This window comes from Apostichopus japonicus, chromosome 11, assembly GCF_037975245.1.
Source record: "Apostichopus japonicus isolate 1M-3 chromosome 11, ASM3797524v1, whole genome shotgun sequence".
In the NCBI taxonomy this organism is placed as follows: domain Eukaryota; kingdom Metazoa; phylum Echinodermata; class Holothuroidea; order Aspidochirotida; family Stichopodidae; genus Apostichopus; species Apostichopus japonicus.
In genome coordinates this window covers 13100972-13122830 of record NC_092571.1, presented here as the reverse complement: position 1 = coordinate 13122830, position 21859 = coordinate 13100972, and the positions used below count along the sequence as shown (strand labels likewise).

General features: G+C 37.8%; 2 protein-coding genes across 8 annotated transcripts; one reads left to right on the top strand and one right to left on the bottom strand.

The window, feature by feature from the left end:
• The first annotated feature begins 8332 nt into the window (after positions 1–8332).
• On the top strand, positions 8333–13771 carry LOC139975604 (kelch-like protein 36). 3 transcript variants are annotated; one of them, XM_071983643.1, is made up of 2 exons: positions 8333–8806; positions 10537–13771. In XM_071983643.1, the coding sequence occupies exon 2, from the start codon at positions 10565–10567 to the stop codon at positions 12257–12259; it is 1695 nt and encodes a 564-aa protein (XP_071839744.1). In that variant the 5' UTR covers positions 8333–8806; positions 10537–10564; the 3' UTR covers positions 12260–13771. The 3 variants fall into 3 exon arrangements, with proteins under 3 accessions (XP_071839744.1, XP_071839742.1, XP_071839743.1); XM_071983641.1 differs by lacking the exon at positions 8333–8806 and adding an exon at positions 8826–8987; XM_071983642.1 differs by lacking the exon at positions 8333–8806 and adding an exon at positions 8826–9022.
• Positions 11997–21839, bottom strand: LOC139975606 (tRNA pseudouridine synthase-like 1). Of its 5 annotated transcripts, none has more exons than XR_011795800.1 (10): positions 21695–21838; positions 20198–20294; positions 19690–19750; positions 18729–18916; positions 17718–17867; positions 17096–17327; positions 16228–16390; positions 15432–15506; positions 13920–14124; positions 11997–12134 (listed from the first exon to the last, which is right to left on the bottom strand). XR_011795800.1 is itself a non-coding variant. In XM_071983644.1 (9 exons), the coding sequence occupies exons 2-8, from the start codon at positions 20248–20250 to the stop codon at positions 15448–15450; spliced, it is 906 nt and encodes a 301-aa protein (XP_071839745.1). In that variant the 5' UTR covers positions 20251–20294; positions 21695–21839; the 3' UTR covers positions 12012–12134; positions 15432–15447. The 5 variants fall into 5 exon arrangements, 1 of the variants encoding a protein (XP_071839745.1); XR_011795802.1 differs by having other exon boundaries at positions 21750–21796; XR_011795801.1 differs by having other exon boundaries at positions 21684–21708.
• Between the last annotated feature and the right edge of the window lie 20 nt (positions 21840–21859).

Genomic DNA, 21859 nt, shown 5'->3' with positions numbered 1-21859 from the left:
AGGTGTAAGAAGATCGTTGAGTTTTATACCACTCGACGCTCACCCTGCAGATATTACGAGGTCATCGTGGGGGACCATTAAAGGGACTCTTACATTTTGGATAGTGCGACCTTTCCAAACAATGAACGTAATTTTTGGACGCTGTTCCCCGTAGTTCTTGCTTCAAGGAGAAACAACACCGGCTCAAGAAATAAGTCAATGCATCGGGTTTATGGGTGGGTGTAGGGGAGGGTTGTTGGGGAAAGGTTGGAGAATGCTATAATTTGTAAATCAAAGGTTCTACAATAGGGCTACGACGTAATGTGCACTTTATACTGTTTTAAGTGGGTCTGTTACATGATCGCTGTGCAGAGTCCATTATAAGTGGATACGAGATTCATATGGGAGTCAATCAACACCCCTTGGTCAGAATACACACAGGTGATGTGTAAAGCTGATGTCAAACGCGTTGATAATATTGCGAGCGCTCTATACAATATTCCAGTAAACGCGTGGCATTGGTATTAACAATGAAGATTTAATCGCGTTATGTCAAAATATATGTTTAATTAGTTGAAGAGACAAAAAGTCATCGAATCGATACAATCAACCGTTACTTTGGCAGAAGCCTAACTATTTAGAAAAAGAAGAAGAATGTAGTGTCTGTGGTGCGTGCGCATCCTCTTGCATGAAACGGGCGGTTGATGGATACTCAGTGCACATCGCTATGACACACACACATTTACATCATTATAGTCCTATTACCGTATTACGTCACACGGCCGACTATCAGAATACCCCACACCTCATCCATATCAGCTGGTGACTACAACGCGATAAAATAATGCTTAACGGTAATATCCCTGGGTGTTCAATAATGTAACAATCCTGCGTTAGTATGAGCCGTTTAGTACACCCGAACTCGAACCATATACACCGTACATCCTGTCCTATAAAGGCTAGGACATTGCCCCTTTACCATATTCTAAATTTGGTAAATTTGAGGTGCATGTGTAATTTCGTCATATGCTGTAATACAAATTCTGTACTTAGTTACATACTGGCAGGTTGGGGTGGCCGCGCATATGCGTGTAGGCCTATACTTGTGTGTTTTCCGTTTGTAAATGCAAATCTGTTCATTTGTATTTACTCTGAATGAAAACAACACTCTGGTAGATGGCTTCTGAAATAGGTTACCCAAAGCTCTTCTAACTGATAGTGTGTAACCTACATAGTGATATATAGTTATTTTATAGATATAATTATCTATGTCTAAATAACAGTCAGAGTTAACTACTGTCCCTGCAATTGTATTATGACTTCTACTGTGGGTATACTGTTGGAGGTATAGGGATGCGCGAGGCATGGTCCCAAATCATGTTCAAAGCATTAACTGGTCATGAGGGTTAGGTGCACTCATAAGCAGCACATTCTACACCCTCCATTTCCCTCATACTTTTACCGGGGTTACTGCATCATTTTTTTTATATAGTCGTTGGTACCCTGCGTCACATATCCTTTGCTCTGAGTCGTTCCTCTTTAATCGTTTTGCAAGATTCAGGTACAACCAAACAACTTTCTACCCTCAGATCCGGGTTTGAATAAATGAATTATCATGCGTAATTTTGATAAAAACTAAGGGAATTTCCAAGATTTACACGTTTCCAGAAAAACAACCACGATATGACAACACCTGCCAGGTCATTTTGTTAAAGAGAACATAATAACACGAATCATACGTAATATATATATATATATATATACATATATACGTATTATTAATGTCGTTTGCTGAGAAAAACCTAACCTTTGACTTACTGAACGTAGTGCGTGATCAACGTGAACGGTCGGGTGCGGTGTCTGCAAGAACACGCAAAATATGCCTTAATTTATCACATGTCGCAAGATGAATGTACGGAAGCCAGATAAAGTCATAAGCGGCTACCCATAGGAGGAATAAATATTACCCACTTTGCTTTACTGCATTGAGATACAGTTTGTTCTGTAACACGGTGTAGTTTATTTTGTATATGTGACTAATGAGTATACTAAGCCAATGTGGTAGACGAGAGGTGGGAAAGAACCTGAGACTGTGGATAGGTGACACGGTGTAGTTAGGGAATAGTGGATGATTTGACCGAAAAGATAATTCTTTAATATCAGACAGGCTGAAAGGCCAAAACACGTTTCCAATTGCTTCCAAAAAGTACATGGCCAAATGTACGTGTGACACCGTAGAAAGTGTTTTTGTTCTTAGCAGCATAATTATAAAAAAAAAATCATCATATTTAACGGGTGGTTGGATTTATTGTATATTACTGCCAAAGGCTGTCTGCACTTAAGAGTAAGATATTATCCTCAAATTTTAGTTTGGAATATGGAATCAAAACTATTTGCTTCAGGAACTGACATATATCCTCCGGTTGGTTGGATTGCTGGCCGGCATCAATAATGGCGGGCACCAATACTATATAGAGGATTACATACGCTCCTTGTGACTTGTTAAATTACCGACCCCCCCCCCCCCCACACACACACACAGGTCTCAGATTGGGAGTGGGGCGGGAAGGAGTCGGATAGTGGTGCATTTGTTGAGTGTGTAGTGGTGCATCCCCTCCCCCACCTCCGCTCCCCCACCAACACCAGCCCCGGTGTCTGGACTATGCTTGTGATTGATAACAACCTTTTGCTTAGTGAACTGGGTTGCATTTATTTTTGGTAATAGCTTGTAATCCATATGCATGATGGCGTAGTATATATGCTACGATGTTTGATTAACTCCGCTAGTTGCGCATTAACTTCTCTAAAACCTAATCCGCTAATAGATTTACTTGAACAGAAAATTAGTTCTTAGTTACTGGAAATGGGAACAGTGTCATGGAGAAATTTAACTCACTCTATTGAGAGACTAATGCTTATCGAAAGAAATATGAACACATCTATCGGGCTAACCTTTTCTATTTGAAAAAAAAAAACTGCTGATTATATTATTTTTATACTTTGCATAACAAAATATGTGCTGAATTTGTTAATTGGCAGCGAAAAATAAAAGAATTGAACAAAACAAAAACCTTGGCCTTTGTGTTTTTGGTTATGTAACACGATCAACCGCAGAGAGAACACAGTGAATTTAATGTTACATTGAAAATAGCGTGCTTGAACTTCGGTAAATAAACACACCGAGACTCCATGGGGTTTTCTGCGAAAAATTACCGTCCCGAGCGTTAGGTGGAGCCAGGGTCGTAGAAAGCAAGACCAAGCCTTTTGTTTCGGTTCAGGCAGAGTTGAGACTATAGTTTAAGTTCAAGTGTAGGACCAATAAATTAAACCGTGAATGTTTATAGTGCAGAGATAGGTATAGTAACAACTGCATGATCCGAATCACCAGGATCTGCACGCTGATTGTAATTTAAGTCCATGCAGGTATTTCCCCATGGATCACTGCATGCATGCGAATTTCATATCGTTACTGGGAAAAGTACAGGGAGTTTCGTAACAGCTGCCTCGTTTTACACAGCTACATCATACTGTTGCATAATGTTCAGCTGAGAAAGAGAAGCCAGTTGAAATACTAAGCTGTTCGTTCTTCAATCGTATTACGAAAGATTACCGTAAACGACGACCAGGTCCTAGTGGAGAAATCTTAGTAATGCGATATATGTAACTGTTTACCCAAGTCGATTTATGCCCCCTCCTCTGGTCATTGAGTAAGCCGGCTACTGTCTGTAATTAGTCCTCTATAGGCTGAAATAAATCACTTGATCAGATGTACGCTCACATGTGGGTAGTGGCATGCATAGGATTGCAAAGCTGGAAAGGGGGGGGGGGGATTCAAAATTCCCCGACTGATTGAAGTGGAAGCCTGACCTTTTGCGGTAGGGCCAGAGGCTAATGAACGATTTTCTTAAGGAGTGTGCATCAGTTGGGTCAGTGATCGAGGCCGATCAGTTTCTATGAAGGGGAAGGGGACGGGTGGGGTGGGGTCTTTCTGAAATTAAACTTTTGAGGGTCAAATAGTGCATTCTGAAGAGGAATATTTTAATAATAACTTAGATCTGCATAAGTAGATCTAGACGCGAGTTCCCCGACTGAAGTTAATGTAGGTGGCTAAACTTTCGTGGAAGTTGGCCCGAGACGAATTAATAAAGGATGTTATAGCAGAGGGAGACTGTATACGGGGTACTACGGAGAGTCCTCCCCCAGAAAAAAAAAATGAAAATTTAGACGCCGAATTTTGCCTCCGAGGGGAAAGTAACTATAACTAACCCAGCAAACACAAAAACGTTTTTAAAATATCAGGAAAATATTTGAACAAATGCTATAATAACGTTATAATTAATGTTTTTAAAACGTTAAATGTTGAGTCGCTAGAATAGCAGGATAACGTTATTACAACGTTAAACGTTTTATATAACATTATTTCGATGTCAGCACAACGATGTTGCAGAAAATGTTGTAAAGACGTTATAATAACATTTCGACTGAGAAATATTACGATAACCTTATAAAATAACGTTATAAAAACATTAAATGTTGAGTCGCTAGAATACCAGGTTAAAATTTTATATAAAATCGTTTTATATCACATGATTTCGATGTCAGCACAATTTTTTTAAATGGTTCAGAAAAAGTTGTAAAGACGTTATAGTTATGTTTTGACAAATGGTATAACATCATAAAAAATGGCATCTAAAAGCATTTCGAAAAACTGCTGTGAGTACTTTAGACGGGTTATTCGAGTTGTGAATGTAATTATTATATATTATATTCAGAATGGTTGGCACTGTCTGGTGCTTCCAACACTGTCAGAAAAGAGTTATAGACTTGAATGCTTTCTGTACTGTCAATTTATTGTAATAAAGTTCAAATCCTGACATTGTCAGAGAAAGCACATGTAATAGAAAACAATCATCACTCTGAAGATCCTGCACCATCTTCTTCCAAGGAAGTCCTTTTCCTCTTCTGTGCCAAAGAAGTTTGTCTCTGTTTGGAACCAAGAAAAACAAAACATGCTTGAATGCTTGATCATAGAGTAACACACTGTGAAATGTGGATTGTATATTTGGTTTTGCCTTCAAACATTACATGCCATATTTGTAAGGCTTTCTTCATACTATGACATAGTACTTAGGCACTGGTCATGCAACTGAAACAGTGAAAGTGGGAAACACATTCTTTTGATCCCAGATGACCTTTAGCTTATGCCAAAGACAAAAGGGGCTACTTGATATGGTGGATTCAAAACCCCATGTATGAAATCTGTCAATTTATTTTTTTATTTGTTTTGGGAAATTTGTCAAAATGTTAGCCACTTCTTGCAATAACATGATTTAGTCCTTCACACCTTTGGAACTCTTTAAACCTAATATTACCTTTCAACTCCAATATCCACAATGCAAAAATGCATGTGTTCTCTGTTGAGCCTATATGATCTTAAACCTCCACCAACATCAATATAGGGAGGGTGTTCTACCTATTAACACGGTACACTATATGCCAAGTACGAGACCTGTCAAGACTTGTCAATGTTACCCTTCCTACGATACGGTGTTTACAAAATGTACACACTTTGACCTGTGTTGACCCTAGATGATTTCTGACCTCCACCAGCATCAACAGGGTTCTTCTATGTTTATTATTTATTTATTTATTTAACATTAAAGGGTATACTCGGTTAGCGTAAAGCTTATCTCCTCGAGGCCCTGAAATAAAATAACTAATAGTGAAATGAAAAAATATAATCATATAAAATAATAATAACAATAAAAAAAAATAAAAAAAAAATAAATAAATAAAAAAACATGTTTGAACATGTTATATTTCAAAATTGGAAATAAGCTATGATGATGTTCAACCCCTGCAATATATGTCTTTAATTGTTCAAAACTGAATACTGAGTCAAAGTATACAAAGGAACCCCACCCCAACACCCCAAAGAAGAGTGCTATTCATTCAAAAGTGTAATTCATCACGTAGATGCTCATGTCATATCCATAGGCGTACGGGACCATTTCATTTTGGGGGGGGGCGGAAACTTTTGTGCCCGAAAGTTCCCGTGACACTATCTAAGTGGAGCGCCACCATCGGTTGGCGCGTAGCGTACAAAAAAAAAAAAAAATGGCAAAAAATGGCTCTCAGATTGCCGGAAATGGCACTTCTGAGGCCTTGCAAGTTGCATCTAAATAAGGGGTTAATCAACGGTCTAGCGTGCGTTACTCACAGGATTAATGCACGATCGGGGGATAATGCAAACGATGCACGAGGGCGGAGCCCGAGTGCATCCAGCGATAGCATTAACACCCGGAGTGCATTAATCATGTGAGTAACGCACGCTAGACCGTTGATTAACCCCGTTCATTCATACACTACCATTTGTGTGGGAGAAAAATCATAAAACAAAACATTTTTGGTTACATATAACCAAAGATTTATTAAAGTGATGCCCCGTAATTTTACCGTGCGTTACTCACAGGATTAACCACGGTCAGCTGACCTGAATGGACCAATAGGATTTAGGAATCTTTACTAAGTATGAATGAACATTCTTTATGTTATTATCTCACGTTTTAGAAATTTACACTTCCCCAAAAATTTGGTAAATTAGAATAGAAGAAAAAATGGTAACATCACTTTGAAGGGGAAAAACAAAACGCCCTCCACTGAATTGTCGGGCAAAAATTTGAAAAAGATTCGGGCAAGCTACTGCATATTTATATATATTTATAGTTTTATTGTCCTCTTAGGCTGCCCGAATTTTTCAGGACTTTTGCCGAATTTCTTGTCCTCTGGAAATTTGGGGGGCAGTCTGCCCCCCGCCTCGTACGCCTATGGTCATATCACACCACCCAGGTAGTGCAGTTCACCTTTGACATCCCTGCGAGAAATTTGGCCGTTGACTACTTACCATATCTGCAGGCCTGGACGGCATACAATACACACTGACGTACGGTACAGAACTAAAGTGTGTATGATAATGTTATATAGGCTATGTATATGCTGTGAATTGTCGGAAATCAAGTAAAACGAGTGTCCAGACATAATGCCAGCATAAAAATAAGGCACTAGTCAACTGATTTAAGTAAACCATTACGTGTTCCGGGCCTATGCCGTGAATGTTGAAATCAAGTAAAACGACTCAAGCTAGATATAATGCCAGCATAAAAATACTGCACTATAGTCAACTGATATAAGTGAACCATTAAATTCTGCGTGCATATGCCATGAATGTCGGAAATCAAGTAAAACGAGTATCTAGACCGAATGCCAGCATAAAACTTGTTGCACTTTTCAACTTATTTCCTCGAACCATTAAAGGAATAATCAAGGCAGGGATTATATTTTAAAAATATAATAAAACACCCTCCTGAAATTCGTTGTACAAACAGGGTGGTACTATCTATAGTAAAACAAATAATCAGATGTTTTCAACATGACACTTTTGAGATATTAGCTGTCAAAGATGACCTCGTTTTGTATAAGCAACTTTATAACATATTTTTCCTTTTTTTAGCTTTTTCAATGCCTTCCTCTAAAGGTTTCCAGAACATGTTTACAACATTTGTGGAAAATATTTTATAAAAAATGTTTTAATATATGATATCTACAAAATGTTATATAAACGGTTTACAATAAAATTTCGTAATAACATATCTACACCCTTCTCAAATTGTTATAAAAACGTTATGTGTTTGCTGGGAAGCAGGGTAAACAAAGCAGCTATAGTGCATGCAGGTATATGAATCACGTTTGGGTGGAGTGGTATATACGTTTGAACAGAAACATTCTCGAGTCTAGCATTTCAATGAGTCAAAGAGCGAAGGGCGTATAACAGAAGAAAGCCTTCTTCTTTGACTAGGGTGATTATTTGGGCGGTGAGACTTTGAAATACGTTTTGGTACTAAATTACCATTACACTGTAGTTCCTTTGCTGTCATTATGTTTCATGTACAATAAGGTAATGAAAATGACAAATTTTCAGACTGTCATATTTGTATGAAAATATAGGAGTCCTCTGTATGATTAATGGGTATATATATATATACATATATATATATATATATATATATAGTTTTAGAAAATATATTGGAATTTTCGGTCCAAAATTCCTTTTGTAGGCATATATGGCGTACTAGTTTTGAATTCATTGAGAACAAAAGTGCATCTTGTCTTTATCTTATCTTTATTCTGTTTATATTTTTCTGCTAAACACTGTCTTTTGTTTTCACTTTTGGGGGTGGGCTACCATATCTCTCCCCCCCCCCCACCCCTTTACTGTCCCACGCAGTTTAAACCCAGTCTAGGCTGGCCCGTTGCTCATACATTGTTGTATGCAGCTAGGGTATACTTCATCATATACTTCATTGCAGTCTCTTTAGTAAAGTTATACTGTGGTATACAATGGATTCCTTCCCCCTATTGATTCACATATCCTTTCTTCTCAGACTCAAGTTTTTATTATAGTTTTTTAAGAAAACTAGCAGTTGCCAGTGTGATAAATAATATTTTTCATATGGATTTGCCAGTTATCATAGCAACACGTGTGAACTCCCATAGCAACCGATCGAGACGCTCAATGATTTCGATTTTTGTCATAGACTTGAGCCACGGAGTGGGCGATCGATATATAGCTCACGATACAAGTGCGGGCAATTTGAATGAAACAAAAAGGACTGTAAACAAAACAGGTCGGGTATGAATCACGTTTGGGTGGAGTAACGTTTGAATAATAATATTGCGGACCATTTAAATGAGGAAAAGTGGGGCGTAAGAGAACGCAAGTACGTGGTAATATAAATCCACTTGGAAAACCAAGTTAACGGTTTATACGGTAAGAGCTGTTACAATATATATTTCCACTATTGATAGGATGAGGGATACTGTACCATGTAGAACACACACGGATACTTTGGTGATTTAAATGGGGGAAAACGAACCACACACTATAAAATTCGGAGAGCTTGCTAACTCATTTACGCGAGATCGGAGGATAGGCCACTATTTGTATTGCAGTAAGTCTAGAGGCTAGGCCACTATTTGTATTACAGTAAGTCAAGTCTAATCCATGTATAATATATGTATACTGTTGAGAATTGCGGCAGAATCCTGACAAACCGTCACTTTATTTGCTTCTGGGAGTAGCCTATACCGGTATACGGGGGTGTGTCGGATAAATGTTTTATAGGCCTACTTATTTATTTTTTCATCTACTGATTTGTTCGCATACATGTTTAGCTGTCAATGCAACTTTTCAAACCGGAGTGACTTTCATGATTTGTAAACATCAATACAATCTTTCCTTCTTTTTACTTGAATATGAAGTAATATATATCAAATATAATTAGCTGGACGGGAAGAAAGAAGCTAAGACAAGAAATGTATAAAAAATAGTATAACATGTAATTGGAAGAACATAATTCTTCAAATTTCTTTAAAACGTACACAACAATTATTGGTCGTTTCTCCTAAATAAAATAAAGTATTCTTTTTCAAAAAAGAAGAAAAACGTAAAGGTGGGAAAATGGTAGCATCTGGTGGTCTTTCGTTTATCCTGCATTTGGAAATGAAACATTTTACGTGTAGCAAAAGAAACTGAATAGGGTGGCTATATGCCTACTTATTGTTTAAGTAAACGATCTCTAAAGATAACTTTATTTTACCATTTTAAAGCTTTTATTGGTTACTAAGTTGACCTGTTTTCTCAAAAAGACAATTCTTACTGCAAATGCAGGGTATGAAAAGGATTGAATCTAGGGGGACAAACATAGGTGGGCAGGTAGGTGGAGGAGTTGGATATGTGACTTTGATTTGAGGGGCAAATCACTAAATTATCTTACAATCTGCCAACAGTATGAATCCTCTGTGTGTTCTTTATTATTTATAAACTGTGTTGCGATTTTAAAGTATTGATATAGTTTTTCAATACATTCAGTACATTCCCCTTTAACCACTCTGGCGTAGCACACTGAAAATTGACAATTTCCTGATGTTGTCTAGTGAAATGTTACATGCTTCACAAATACAAACCTTTGTAATGTGTTGGTCTACTCAGAACCTTTATCTATATTCAGTATTTTGTCGGGGACAAAGTTTTTAAAATCAAAATCTGCTTACAAGCACAAAAATGTAAACACTGCATTATCTCCTCTAGATAGTTCACCTCCGATCACGTTTTGCAACACCTTAGGTAAGCAAGAAAAAAATAAATAAACAAGAAACCATTCCTCATCATCACTGACAGAAAGCCAGTTATGTGCTATACTTCGAAAGGTCTAAGTCAAAAGTCTATCAAATATTCAATTTCGTCACAGAAATATTCAAACTTAATAACGGTAGGCCTATTCATTTAAAGGACCTGCATAAAATATATGACATAAAATATATGACACATCACCAATTTGGTAACTTTTCTTAGAAATTTAGCAATATCAGATAATTAAATATTCAAGTCTCATCTCTTAACTTTTCTTCCTCTATTGTGTAGTCAATAAAGAGTACTTTTTCACCAATATTGTGGTATATTTAATTGATTTGATTTTGATTTTAATTTTTTCTTATCAGGTTTCTCCCCTTCTACCCTTGACCTACAATGGATGACAAACAGGAAGCACAGGGTATGATGGAGACCATGCAACTCATGCAGAAGAGGGGAGAGTTCTGTGATATATTCCTCTTGGCTGGAGTTGAGAGGCAGCCAGCCCACCGATGTGTCCTGTCCAGCAGAAGTCAACTTCTACGAAAGAGATTCTTAGATGAGCGGACGAGAGACGGTACGGACTCCGTGGAGATCGATGGACTGAGCGGTGAGAGCTTGCAACATTTCATCCATTTTGTCTACACCGGATCGCTGGGAAAAGTGGAGTTGCCGTTCTGGGTCGTGGACCAGGTTCTCCAAGTCGCCCAGAATTTAGAGATGACATTCGATAAACAGACCGTCCTGGAATACTTTAGACAATTTATACAATATTCACAGTTTAAGCTCGTGCTCAACTTGGCTTCGCAGACGAATATCAGAGAACTGAGAGATTTCGCGCTCGGCTTTGCAACCGAGAATATCGCCGAGTTTATGGTCGAGGGCCGTCAGACTTTCTGTAATTTACAACTCGAGGAACTCACGGACATTCTATCTCGGCGAGAGATGCAGGAGATATCTCCTAGGATCCAGGCGAAGGCAGTCGTCTTGTGGTGTATCAATGAATTCCATCAACAGGTTGAATGTCTGGACATACTGTTACACTATGTGACCGTGAACCGGTCGATCCGAGGTCACCTACTAGCTGAGATCCAGAGACTCATCGATTCTGATGCAGAGTATTCTGATTATCTCGATCTCATCGACTGTTTGTTTGATAACGATGCTTCCATGCACGACAGCACTTTCAAATGTGATTCTGTCATCTTCATCACGGGAGGGGAGGGGGAAAACAGCGAACCATCCGACCGGATGCTTCTCTTCGACCCAAAGGAGAACAGCATAGTCCATCAAACTCATCTGCCGTCAAAGTGTCTCGACCACTCGGCGACGGTCGTCAACGGCAAGCTGTACCTCGCCGGTGGTCAAAGGTCAAATAATTCAAAATCAAAGGATAGCAGCAATCAGTTTTTCTCCTTCGACCCGGACACAAACGAATGGTCCAGTCTGCCCTCCATGCAGAAATCACGTTCCGTTTTCTCGTTGGTCGCCTTGGACCATAAAATTTACGCGGTAGCTGGGAAAAACAGCCAGGGTTCGCTGGCAAGCGTGGAATGCTACGACACACTGAACAACTCATGGTCCTACGTATCCCACACTTACACGGGTCTCTTCGGTCACGCGGGTACGTCCTTCTGCGGCATGCTCTTCATATCCGGTGGGGTTGTCGCGGGAAGGCACTTCACATATTCCTTACAATGTTATAAGCCGAAGATTGATAAATGGATCCACATGGCTCCCATGACTCACAAGAGAGCCTTCCACTCTATGTGCACCGTCAAAGACAAGCTTTATGCCACTGGAGGCAACACTTGTGATCAGTCTGGAAGACGCGTGGACTGCGACTTCGTAGAACGGTACTGTCCAGACAGTGATCAGTGGTCCTTCTTGATATCCATGCCGCGGCCGGTCAGTCTGGCTGGGACGGCTGCTTTCGATGGCAAGATTTTCGTCGTAGGAGGATACTCTGGAAAGAGAGGACAGAAATTCTCTGAGATTCAGAGATACCATGTGAAAAGGAAACAATGGAGTATTGTTTGTAGTTTACCGGCAACTGTTATGAGATTGGCCTCGTGTTCAAGTAAATCGTAACCCCCAGTAACTGACGGACATAACTAAGGCATCTTGTTTTCATAGTGACAGTAGAAAAGTAACAAAATAAACAGAATGGCACACAAAAAATAACCTTCAAAGAACTTGCGCCTCCTGATATCAAGTCCTTATCTTTGATCAAGCATGGTGGTCATACACAAACAACATTTACATTTTTAGTAAACATCAAGAAACAAAAAAATAGTGATTTTATTTGTCATACTATCACTGGTTGAAAAATGGACACTGTTAGTTATAATTTTGTACCAATCTTTCCCAATAACAAGCTTTCTCCTTGTTCAGACATCTATATAAAATATAGCAGCTATTAATTTCAAAGAATGTTTGAAGACTCATGGTTAGCAAACATCTTCCTGTACAAGAAGAGATTTACATGAAAAACTAACTCATTGTAATCACAGTGGGGAACCTGCTGTATAAACCAAGTAAAAAATGAATGCAAAACGTTTTTCTTTTCTGTTATCTTAGACTTTATTCCAATTCCAATTTCTGACCTCTGTGCTAGATCAAATGAACTGTATCAGAAACCATGGGGGATCTTGTACTCACTATTTGCCAAGTATAACAAAGATGAACCAATCTGTACTACTGTAACTACTATATCAGTCTATCCTGTTCTTTGGGACATCAAGTGCATGCTTTATATCATGTCCAAACTTTCAACATGCTAAATTCATAGAGCAAGTGTAAATAAAGGGCTTGGAAAATAGTCCGGCACTTTTGTGCCAACAAATGGCTACACAGCCCTAGCGAAATTATTTTTTTTTTTTTTAAAGATTCTTGGATGCTGTTATTGGCCCTTATCAGTCCTTCAATGTTGAAGGTTGGGAGTGTATCCATCATTCAACTCTGGTACTATTAATAATATTTATTTAGTACAGACTATAATAATCAGGGTACAGTTTTAGACTAAATGCAGTCAAATCTACACCCTTGATTTCTCTCTGATTACTGCACCAAGTTATGATATCACAGGCCTGTTCATAATACTCCAAAAAAAGTCCACCATGTGGTTGGTATCACTTTTGATACTGCAAATGCTACCCATTTTGTTCTGTTGTGTCATCGTACACACAAGGCTTCTACGGTGGACGATTGCTATGGCATAATTTGATAATAAACTCAAAGAAAAATGCTAATCAATACTTAAATGATGCCAAGCATCATTGAAAATCAATAGGCAAACATCCATAAAGCTATCAAAATGAAATACTGTTATGAAGGCAAGCGGTTACTCTGAGTAACGCAATGGATGTTGTGCAAAGAAATATCATAAACTTAAAGGCAAACACTGAATGTAAATATTTACTTCTTTGTTTTCATTTTCAACGTTGTTAGGTCAGCAACACAAGAAAGAGGAGCAGTAAAGGACTAAGGGAGGTGGTGGCTGCTGGGGTATGGAGGGGGGAGGTAGAAAGGTGAGGTTGAGGATGGAAGTATTCTATATCATCATGAAATGAAGTAGTGGGGTAAAATCGACCAACCTTTTCCCTGATGATGAATGAGCAAAGTCAATAGGGGAAGGCTGGGGGCCAACTTGTGGGGGGGGGGAGGGTACACATATTCACAAGAATAAGACCACTTGAAAGAAAGTCCAGAGCCAGTGGAGAGAGTAAAAGCTCACAGAAACTGGTCTTACCTCAAAAGCATAACTGAACTTGGATTGCTGGAGCACAACCTTTTTTGGTTTCACAGAAAGTGGATAAATTCCAAGGCATTCATCCTTGCCTGGCCAACCATCGAGGGATCCAGTATTCATGCGTGGATTAGTCAGAAAGTTCCTTTTTTGTCTTTTGACTTGTTTTCTTCAATTTCAATGTAAACGCAAAACTGTATGGTCGAAACTACAGAAGGGAACAACAACGCCAAAATAACGCCTGCTTGATTCCATAATATACACTTTGTGGTATTATTTTACTATTCACAGGATTCAAATTGCATGGCTATTATCAAGTCATTACAAGGATGCACATTCATTTCAACTTATTAGCATACTCAATATGCACAGAGTATATCATGTAACCCAATGATTCGCATCTTCAGTCGCAAATATCCAAAGTAAATGTTTGTTGTTTGCGATGCATATTTGCAATGGAAATTTCATTCAAATATAACATTAACTTTTATTCCTTTAGTGATCAGGTGATATCACACATAATTATCCACACCCTTGCTAGGAAATAATCCATAGGAAATGTTCTCCTTAGTGTACCATATATGGATAGGAAGCATGTTCTTTTTTTTTTTCCCTGTATAAATGTACTTTCTATATATGGTAACAACTGAATATATATATATATAGCTGTGATAATGGGATTGATATAACTGTGCAAACATGATTATTAATTTCTATACACTAACATGTTCAAACTGGATGGCTATATAGGGGTCAGTAAAAACAATTTACATTCTTTTCAAAAGCTGAACAGAGCGTACAGTAACATTAAGTAACTTGGTGAAGAGTTTGTAAGAATTAAATGGAATGATTCTTAATAACTTGCTAATAAGCTATCTCAGAGTGAAAAAATGTAGGGAGAAGGTTGCCTTTGTTTCATCAATTTTCACTCATATTTGAATCAAATAAGCATTGCGTTAATTATAGAATTAAAATTTTGTTGGTTTATTCAATAATTATGTCACAATTAATCCATGTTGTCCAGTTTTCTCAATGAAAATATTGTCACCATGGCAATCAAAATTTGTCCGTGTGGCGGTTTATACGATACGCAAATTAAAAAAAAGTACACATGCTGTATGCATCATTATATGTGACTATTTCGGAAGCATGGTATAACCATTTTCAACACACAAACTATATTGATTGATGATCGCATATTAGTCCCACAGGCTCGGTGGAAAAAACAATGTAACCCTCTTAAAACTCCAAAATTTTCTTCAAAGGAGAGGGAGGGATGCAATATCCCACTTTTCAACCAAAGAAATGAGGTAACCTTAGTTAATTCATACACCCAGTTGACCTGTTTCCTGACACACTCTAACATCACTTCCTACCAATTATTAATTGCTTTTTCATGATATCCACTACGGTAGTGGAGTGAGACTAAATTAATTTAAGAGAGACATAAGATCAATTGGAGTCAAGTCAAAATTAATTAATTAATTAATTAATAAAAGTTTTATTAAAACCTACCTCTCAGATATTAATATCATCTGTCCAGGCCCACCTCTTCATCTTCAATTCTTTTTTTTTCTTCTACACATAAATCTGTCGCCAAAAAAATATATATTAAAGCAAAAAAGTGAAAAATGAAAATAAGAGAACAGAAACATAAGAGTTTGAAAACATGCAAAATACAGAACTAACTTTGAATCTGAGGATTTTCAGCAAATGCACAGGGGTGATATCATCAAGAGACAGAGGGAAAAAAAACAATATAAAACTATTATAAATTTGAGGGCATTTTCAGTTGGAATACAGCCTTGTGTAAGGAACTAAGCAGTTTACCAGTAGGCAGTATGATATATAATAACTCATGCAAAATATATGAACCAGTTTCTATCAAATTAAACTGATATTTTGAGCTATAACTATTTGGTTTTGTTTACCTGTGACTATCAGCACCAATGCTTGAATACCAACTTCCATATTCCCACAAAATAATGTTCCAATCTAAAGGTCCTGACACAAATGTGATAAAGCAAGCCACTTCTGTAAGTACTTCTATTCCCTGTTATCGCAACGTATTTGAAATCTCACTTATTGGAAGGGGTATTGTAAAAGCATGTCCACATCTTTTATTGTTACAGCAAAAACGTCCTCCTAAACAACGTTTGTGATGCTTACATGATACCGTGTTTGATTGTTTATGTGCATGTAGCTTTTCTTTGTTACAGTTACCTTGCTTGTTTGTTTTTACTGGGGGGGGGGTGGTTATAGGGCAGGTTTTTTTTTTAATCATTATCACCAAGTTAAATGTACAACACACCTTTTTCATCATAAATGACATCTTTGAGGTAAAGTCCCGATGCAGGAGCAGGTCTTGTCCCTCTCATGTTAGTATTGTCTCTCGATTGGAGCATTGCATCTACATCCTCTGGAGTTAATCTGCCTCTCCCCACATCGATCAAAACTCCTACCAACCGTCGTATCTAGCGAATGTAGAAAAAACAAATCATTGTTGAAGACTTCCAGGATTAGTTTACAATTCTAAGAGTTAGGAAGCCCTTACGTAAGGTATTATCTCATTTTCAACCCTATCCATTAGAGACTTCAAAGCAGTGACCATGTGACTACAAATCCTATACTCTACCAACTCATAGGGTGGTGGTGATCCCTTCTTAACCACTCTGTTACTGGGGATGCCAGTCTGAAGCTATGGCCCCTTTGGATACCATTTAACCAAGAATCAAACCCAGTCGGTTTTCTGTTTCCGATATGTTCATACAAATTTGGTTGGTAACAATAGTGTGTAAGAAAACCATTTGCTATGGTCCAGTGGTTAAATGAAAAGTGACATTACAAGAAATGAAACGTACGTAGCATCTGGGAAGCAGTGGGCTCCAGCCCTGGCAAGCTAAATAAAGATGGGTTTTTCATCCAGGAGAAATATGAATTGGTCTTCCAAATTGTAAAGCAAATTCAAAATTGGGTAAAAACGGTAAACTTGGATGACCACTTTGACGAGAAGTGTAAGTAAAAAGCCATTGGGCTTTTTCCCACATGAAGATGTGTCTGCTTAGCCTTATTAAACAACAGCCATACAGGTCAATATATTCATTACTCGATTGATGAGTTCAAGTATGACTTGAGACATACAATGGAGTTTGCCACAGTAACGAATATGTACCACTTACTTGACGGTACAAGTACGACCTGGCAGAGAATTCAATATGGAGGATCCGATAGTCGTAGGGGTGCCATAGTAGGCTGCCATGGTGATTTGCTGGATGGTAGATAGAGACTGAATACATCTCTCTCTCAGTGTACAAATCCTTAAAGTCATGTCGAAGATTCCTAAATGTGGCAAAATCCTTGAGCCCGATAAAGAGGCCAGCAGCTTCTTGCATCTTGGCAATATCAAGATCGCTACAATTTAAAACCAGAAAAGGAACAAACAATGAACAAAAGACAAGGAACTGAAGAGAAACAACAACTTTCTAAAGGCCTCCCCTACAGTGTTCAGGGGTATCAAGATTCAGATAAGTCCCCAAGGACAATTTATGATCACTCTTGCCCTTGTTTTGAAGTTTTCATAAATTGATGGAATCTTCATGGGCCTATGAGGAATGTCTTCTAAAAGTGAGAATACACTGTTCTTCACCAACATTTACCTGAGCCCCCCCCCCCCTAAACCAAAAAAATCCATGATAGTTTCCAAGTATGATTGAAGAGAGATGTGTAGGAGAGGATTAAAGTTAATCAACCTGTGGTTTTGCTTATAATAAAGATAGAGAGGAAAGAATCCAGATAACTCACAATTCTTGGATTCCAAAGCACCGATCTCTTTCCACTACCGGCATCTGATCCTCTGATGGACAGCCTAAGGCCAGTCTATAGAGGTAGTCCCTCCTGATTGCACAGTGACGAGCATGGAAGGTATCTGGTACTCTATGTGCCCTGATGATCCTGGTAATAGAATAAATATATCATCATCATCATTATTTTACTCTACAATATCACTTTTGATCAGATATGGTGTATGCTTTTGATTTCCAGTTTTAACTTTTCCAGCAGTTTGCTATGTTTCCAGGATACATTTTCTTGCATTCAATTATGAGCAATTGGTAGGTTTGCAGCCAAAATAAGGATGCTTAAATCTTGAGCGAGTCTGTTTATATTTAAAATCGTGCCATAGCTGATCTGTGTGACAAATTCAAGAAAAAATATGTAATTTCCATACCAAATATTAGCACTTAGCCGAGGTATACAATACACTTTCATGGCTTACAAACTACGCATAAAATTAAACAAATGAAATTGACAGCTACAGCAGATGTTTTTTTGGCGAAAAAGAAACTTTTCATAGTAAAATAATGTGAAAATTATATTCAAAGGAAATGTTCAAATGAGAATTTTTCCTCACATTTCCAGACTGGACTTCAAAATTCAAGGACGTTCAAAACCCACAAGAAAGGTATCTCCTTTCCATACTTTTTCCACAATTTTTTTGTTTTCAAGACCACTTGGGAACCATGAGAAACCCTAGTGAGTTATCTTTATAATCAATTGTTGATTCTAATTATCAGCAATTGGTGTGCTGAAGTTAGGATATTAATGCTTCACAGTGTCTGTAGGACCAGGGACAGCTTTTACAGTATAGTACTGGCTGTAATAATCCCACTTGAACATGTATTTAATATACCCGACAGCATCAAAAGAAAAGAAAAGTAAGCAATAGTTAAAATGAAACAGGGGGGAGACATTGGTAACAAGTTGCATTTATGATAAACAAAATTGATATGGTTGTGAATGGTTTGCATTTCAAACCTTATATCTGTGCTTCTCAATCTGTTGTTAATGGATTTCACGAGGGTGTCTGGATGAAATGGACGCTGGTGGGGACGTCTCTCTACGTCAACGTGCACAGTGTTGGTCAGAGCATGGACACCAGCATCAGTTTGGCATGATGATGTCAAATTCTGGATCTGAATAGGTGTTAACTTCTGAATGGCCTCCTTCAAACAAAACAATACACACATACAGAGAATTAACATGATCATGAAGTTATAAGTGTATTTACTTAAAGCAGCATTTTTACTTAACTGATATGCTGTGTACAAGCCTAAAAGAACATTGAGGTCGGCCAATTCCCTTACTGTACACTAGTGGTCCCCAGAGTAAGGACTGCTACATACGGCGGCAGACAATTTAACTTTGCTGCTGGCAAGCTATGGAATGCACTGCCAAATAATATCTGTGATGCCAAAACATTAGCCACATTTAAGAAATTACTTAAAACTCACTTTTTCTATTTAGGAATTTCACTGTAAATCTATATTGTTTTTAAAATTATTCCTTAGTATGTATATACATTTTTATATTAATATTTAGGCTGCGTCCATTTTATTTTCTTATTCATAATTTAAAGGTTTCGTCATTTTGTTGTCATTGTAAAGCACTCTTGAACATGCTTAAGCATGAAAAGAGCACTATATAAATCTGGTAAAAATAAATTTTGATTTGCTTTTTACAATTTTGCATTGATAACACAAGAGTAAATTGATTAGCTTGATTTGACTGTTTTACTTGATATTATGTAGGAAGTGTCAAAACTTTTGCATAAGGTTCCAATTTGTCATATTTTTCAAATGTGATTTATTGAATATAAATATGAAATAGTGTCTGGGCAAGTGTATTTGTATTCACAGGAATGAAATTTGGATTCCCTCTTAGTGAAACAGAAGAGATTAACTAATGCACACAGCGTGCTTAAAGTAAAAGTGTTTACCTGCAAGATATCTAACACTCCTTGTTTGGACGAGTCTTTGGACCCGTTTCTGGCAAGACCACTGACAAAGGAAGAAAGATCCATGAAACATTATCATAAATTTAAAAGAAATATCTTAAATATAATGAATCAAATCAAAGGCAGTTTTTCATCTGGAAACTATCTCACTTTACAATTAACGATGACACCATAACCAATGAAAAATGGGAGGTCAATTCCAGCCCCCTCTATGTACCCCAAAATGACAGCTAGTGTCATTCTTTGATACTGCCCTCTATTGGAACTCAAAGGAATTTACTAATCCAGATTCACTCGCATTACTACGGCAATGCTCTGTAAAGTCTTTTATGACTGTTTTACTTCTCTTTCCAAGGTGTACGATTCTAAGCTCCTTAATTTGCCTCTTCAGATCCGGCCACAAATTTGAGTACTTTCAAGTTTGATGAAAGTATGGAATCTAGTAGACTTATTAGCCGACATACAAATTATAAGTGTACATATGACTCACCTGTAGTTTGTGCCAATATACTGGAAGAAGATGAGGTACCTGACCTTCAGCATTGTGTACACTAACTGATGCTCAGTCCTACAACAGCCTCACTATCCTGAAGATGATATAAGAATGAAGAAAATCGTTACAGATATATAGTCTTACAGTTGTCAGTTTGTCATGTCCACCTAGTCATTTAGGAAGGATCTGAACTAGTAATACATTGCCCTTATTGGGTACTGCACAATACAGTACGACTACAGTTTACTGAAATATATGGCTTTTCTTATATCTCCTTTCCTTTTTTCTGTATCTCGTCTTCGTATAAGAAACGTAAGATAACATAGATAATGGTCTGCAGTGCTGAGACTATCAGCATTTATGCAATCAGAGAGGCTAATTTACACTGAAATAGCATCTCAATTTTAACTAGTTAGCCTAATGTTGACTTAGGCCTAGATGCAAACGTCTTTCCTAAACACTGTATGACATGTTAATTACGAGTGCCAGTGCACCCCAAAAAAAAAAGGACCTTGAAAGGACGTGTTTCATTCTCTTCTCTTTTCGTTTTACTCCCTATGCTCTTACATTATTATATGTAAAATTTAAAATATATATATGTTAAAGGGTGGGAAGACTCACGCAAAAAGAAACATCTAATGCCAGTAATTTGACCTAGTTTCGAATGAGGTGTAACAGAAGTGTTAAGCACCACAATCAATCCCAGAAAATACACACAGCTTGCTACCTTCGGTAATTAGACACTAGTGTACAGTCAGTTCATACAGCTGCGGTCAATACCCACAGCAAAGTATACAAACGATACAGCGATGGACATCTCAGTTCCAGCTAAAGATAACAATTAAGGTATCACGTTTCATTACTGTCTGCATTTTGTAGCGACACGTACCAAACGTCATACCCTAGTTCCATGCAGTACTGATGATTTATCATTTGAAGTACAGTATCTCTTGTCATAAAATTTCAACACAAACATATATCTAGGCCTAACCAACCAAATCAAAAACTCTGACTCTGAGTGATATTGACTGCAGCAAAGCTTCGATGATGTAAAGTTTGGTTCGCTCTATCTATTCTGCTCCGCTATAGGCCTAAGTATGGGTAGATTCTAATATCTATGTCTATTTTAACCGATTAGTTAAGTTAGTTAGCCCTTGAGGGTTACCTAAGTCGGTACTAATTTAGAATCCGTACCATTCCTAACCCCTAACCCTACTTCCTAACCCTAATTCCTAACCCTATTCCCTAACCCTACTTCCTAACCCCTAACCCTAATTCCTAGCCCCTAGTAAGCTTTCCCATTCATATGGTACGGATTCTAAAGTTAGGTCCCTAGCCTAAGTCAGCTTACTACAGACTTGCAGTATAAATATAAAGCCCTAACTTAGGCCTAAAGTTAGGCTAACATTACAACTTTAGAAAATCACAGGTTCATTGACCATTCCTCAATAATTCCCGGGCATAACCCATTATTTATGCACACCAAATTAGTACCAGTTCATTAGCTTCGGTACGGCTCCCTCAGGTTTTTTAATACCACTTATATTACTAACTGCTGTAGTATTCATGATTAGTACTGTACTAATCTGGCTTGCGCAGTACAGTAAAACAATTCCGTTTGGTGGACAACGTGCATGCTGGAGGGGAAAGGAAAAAAAC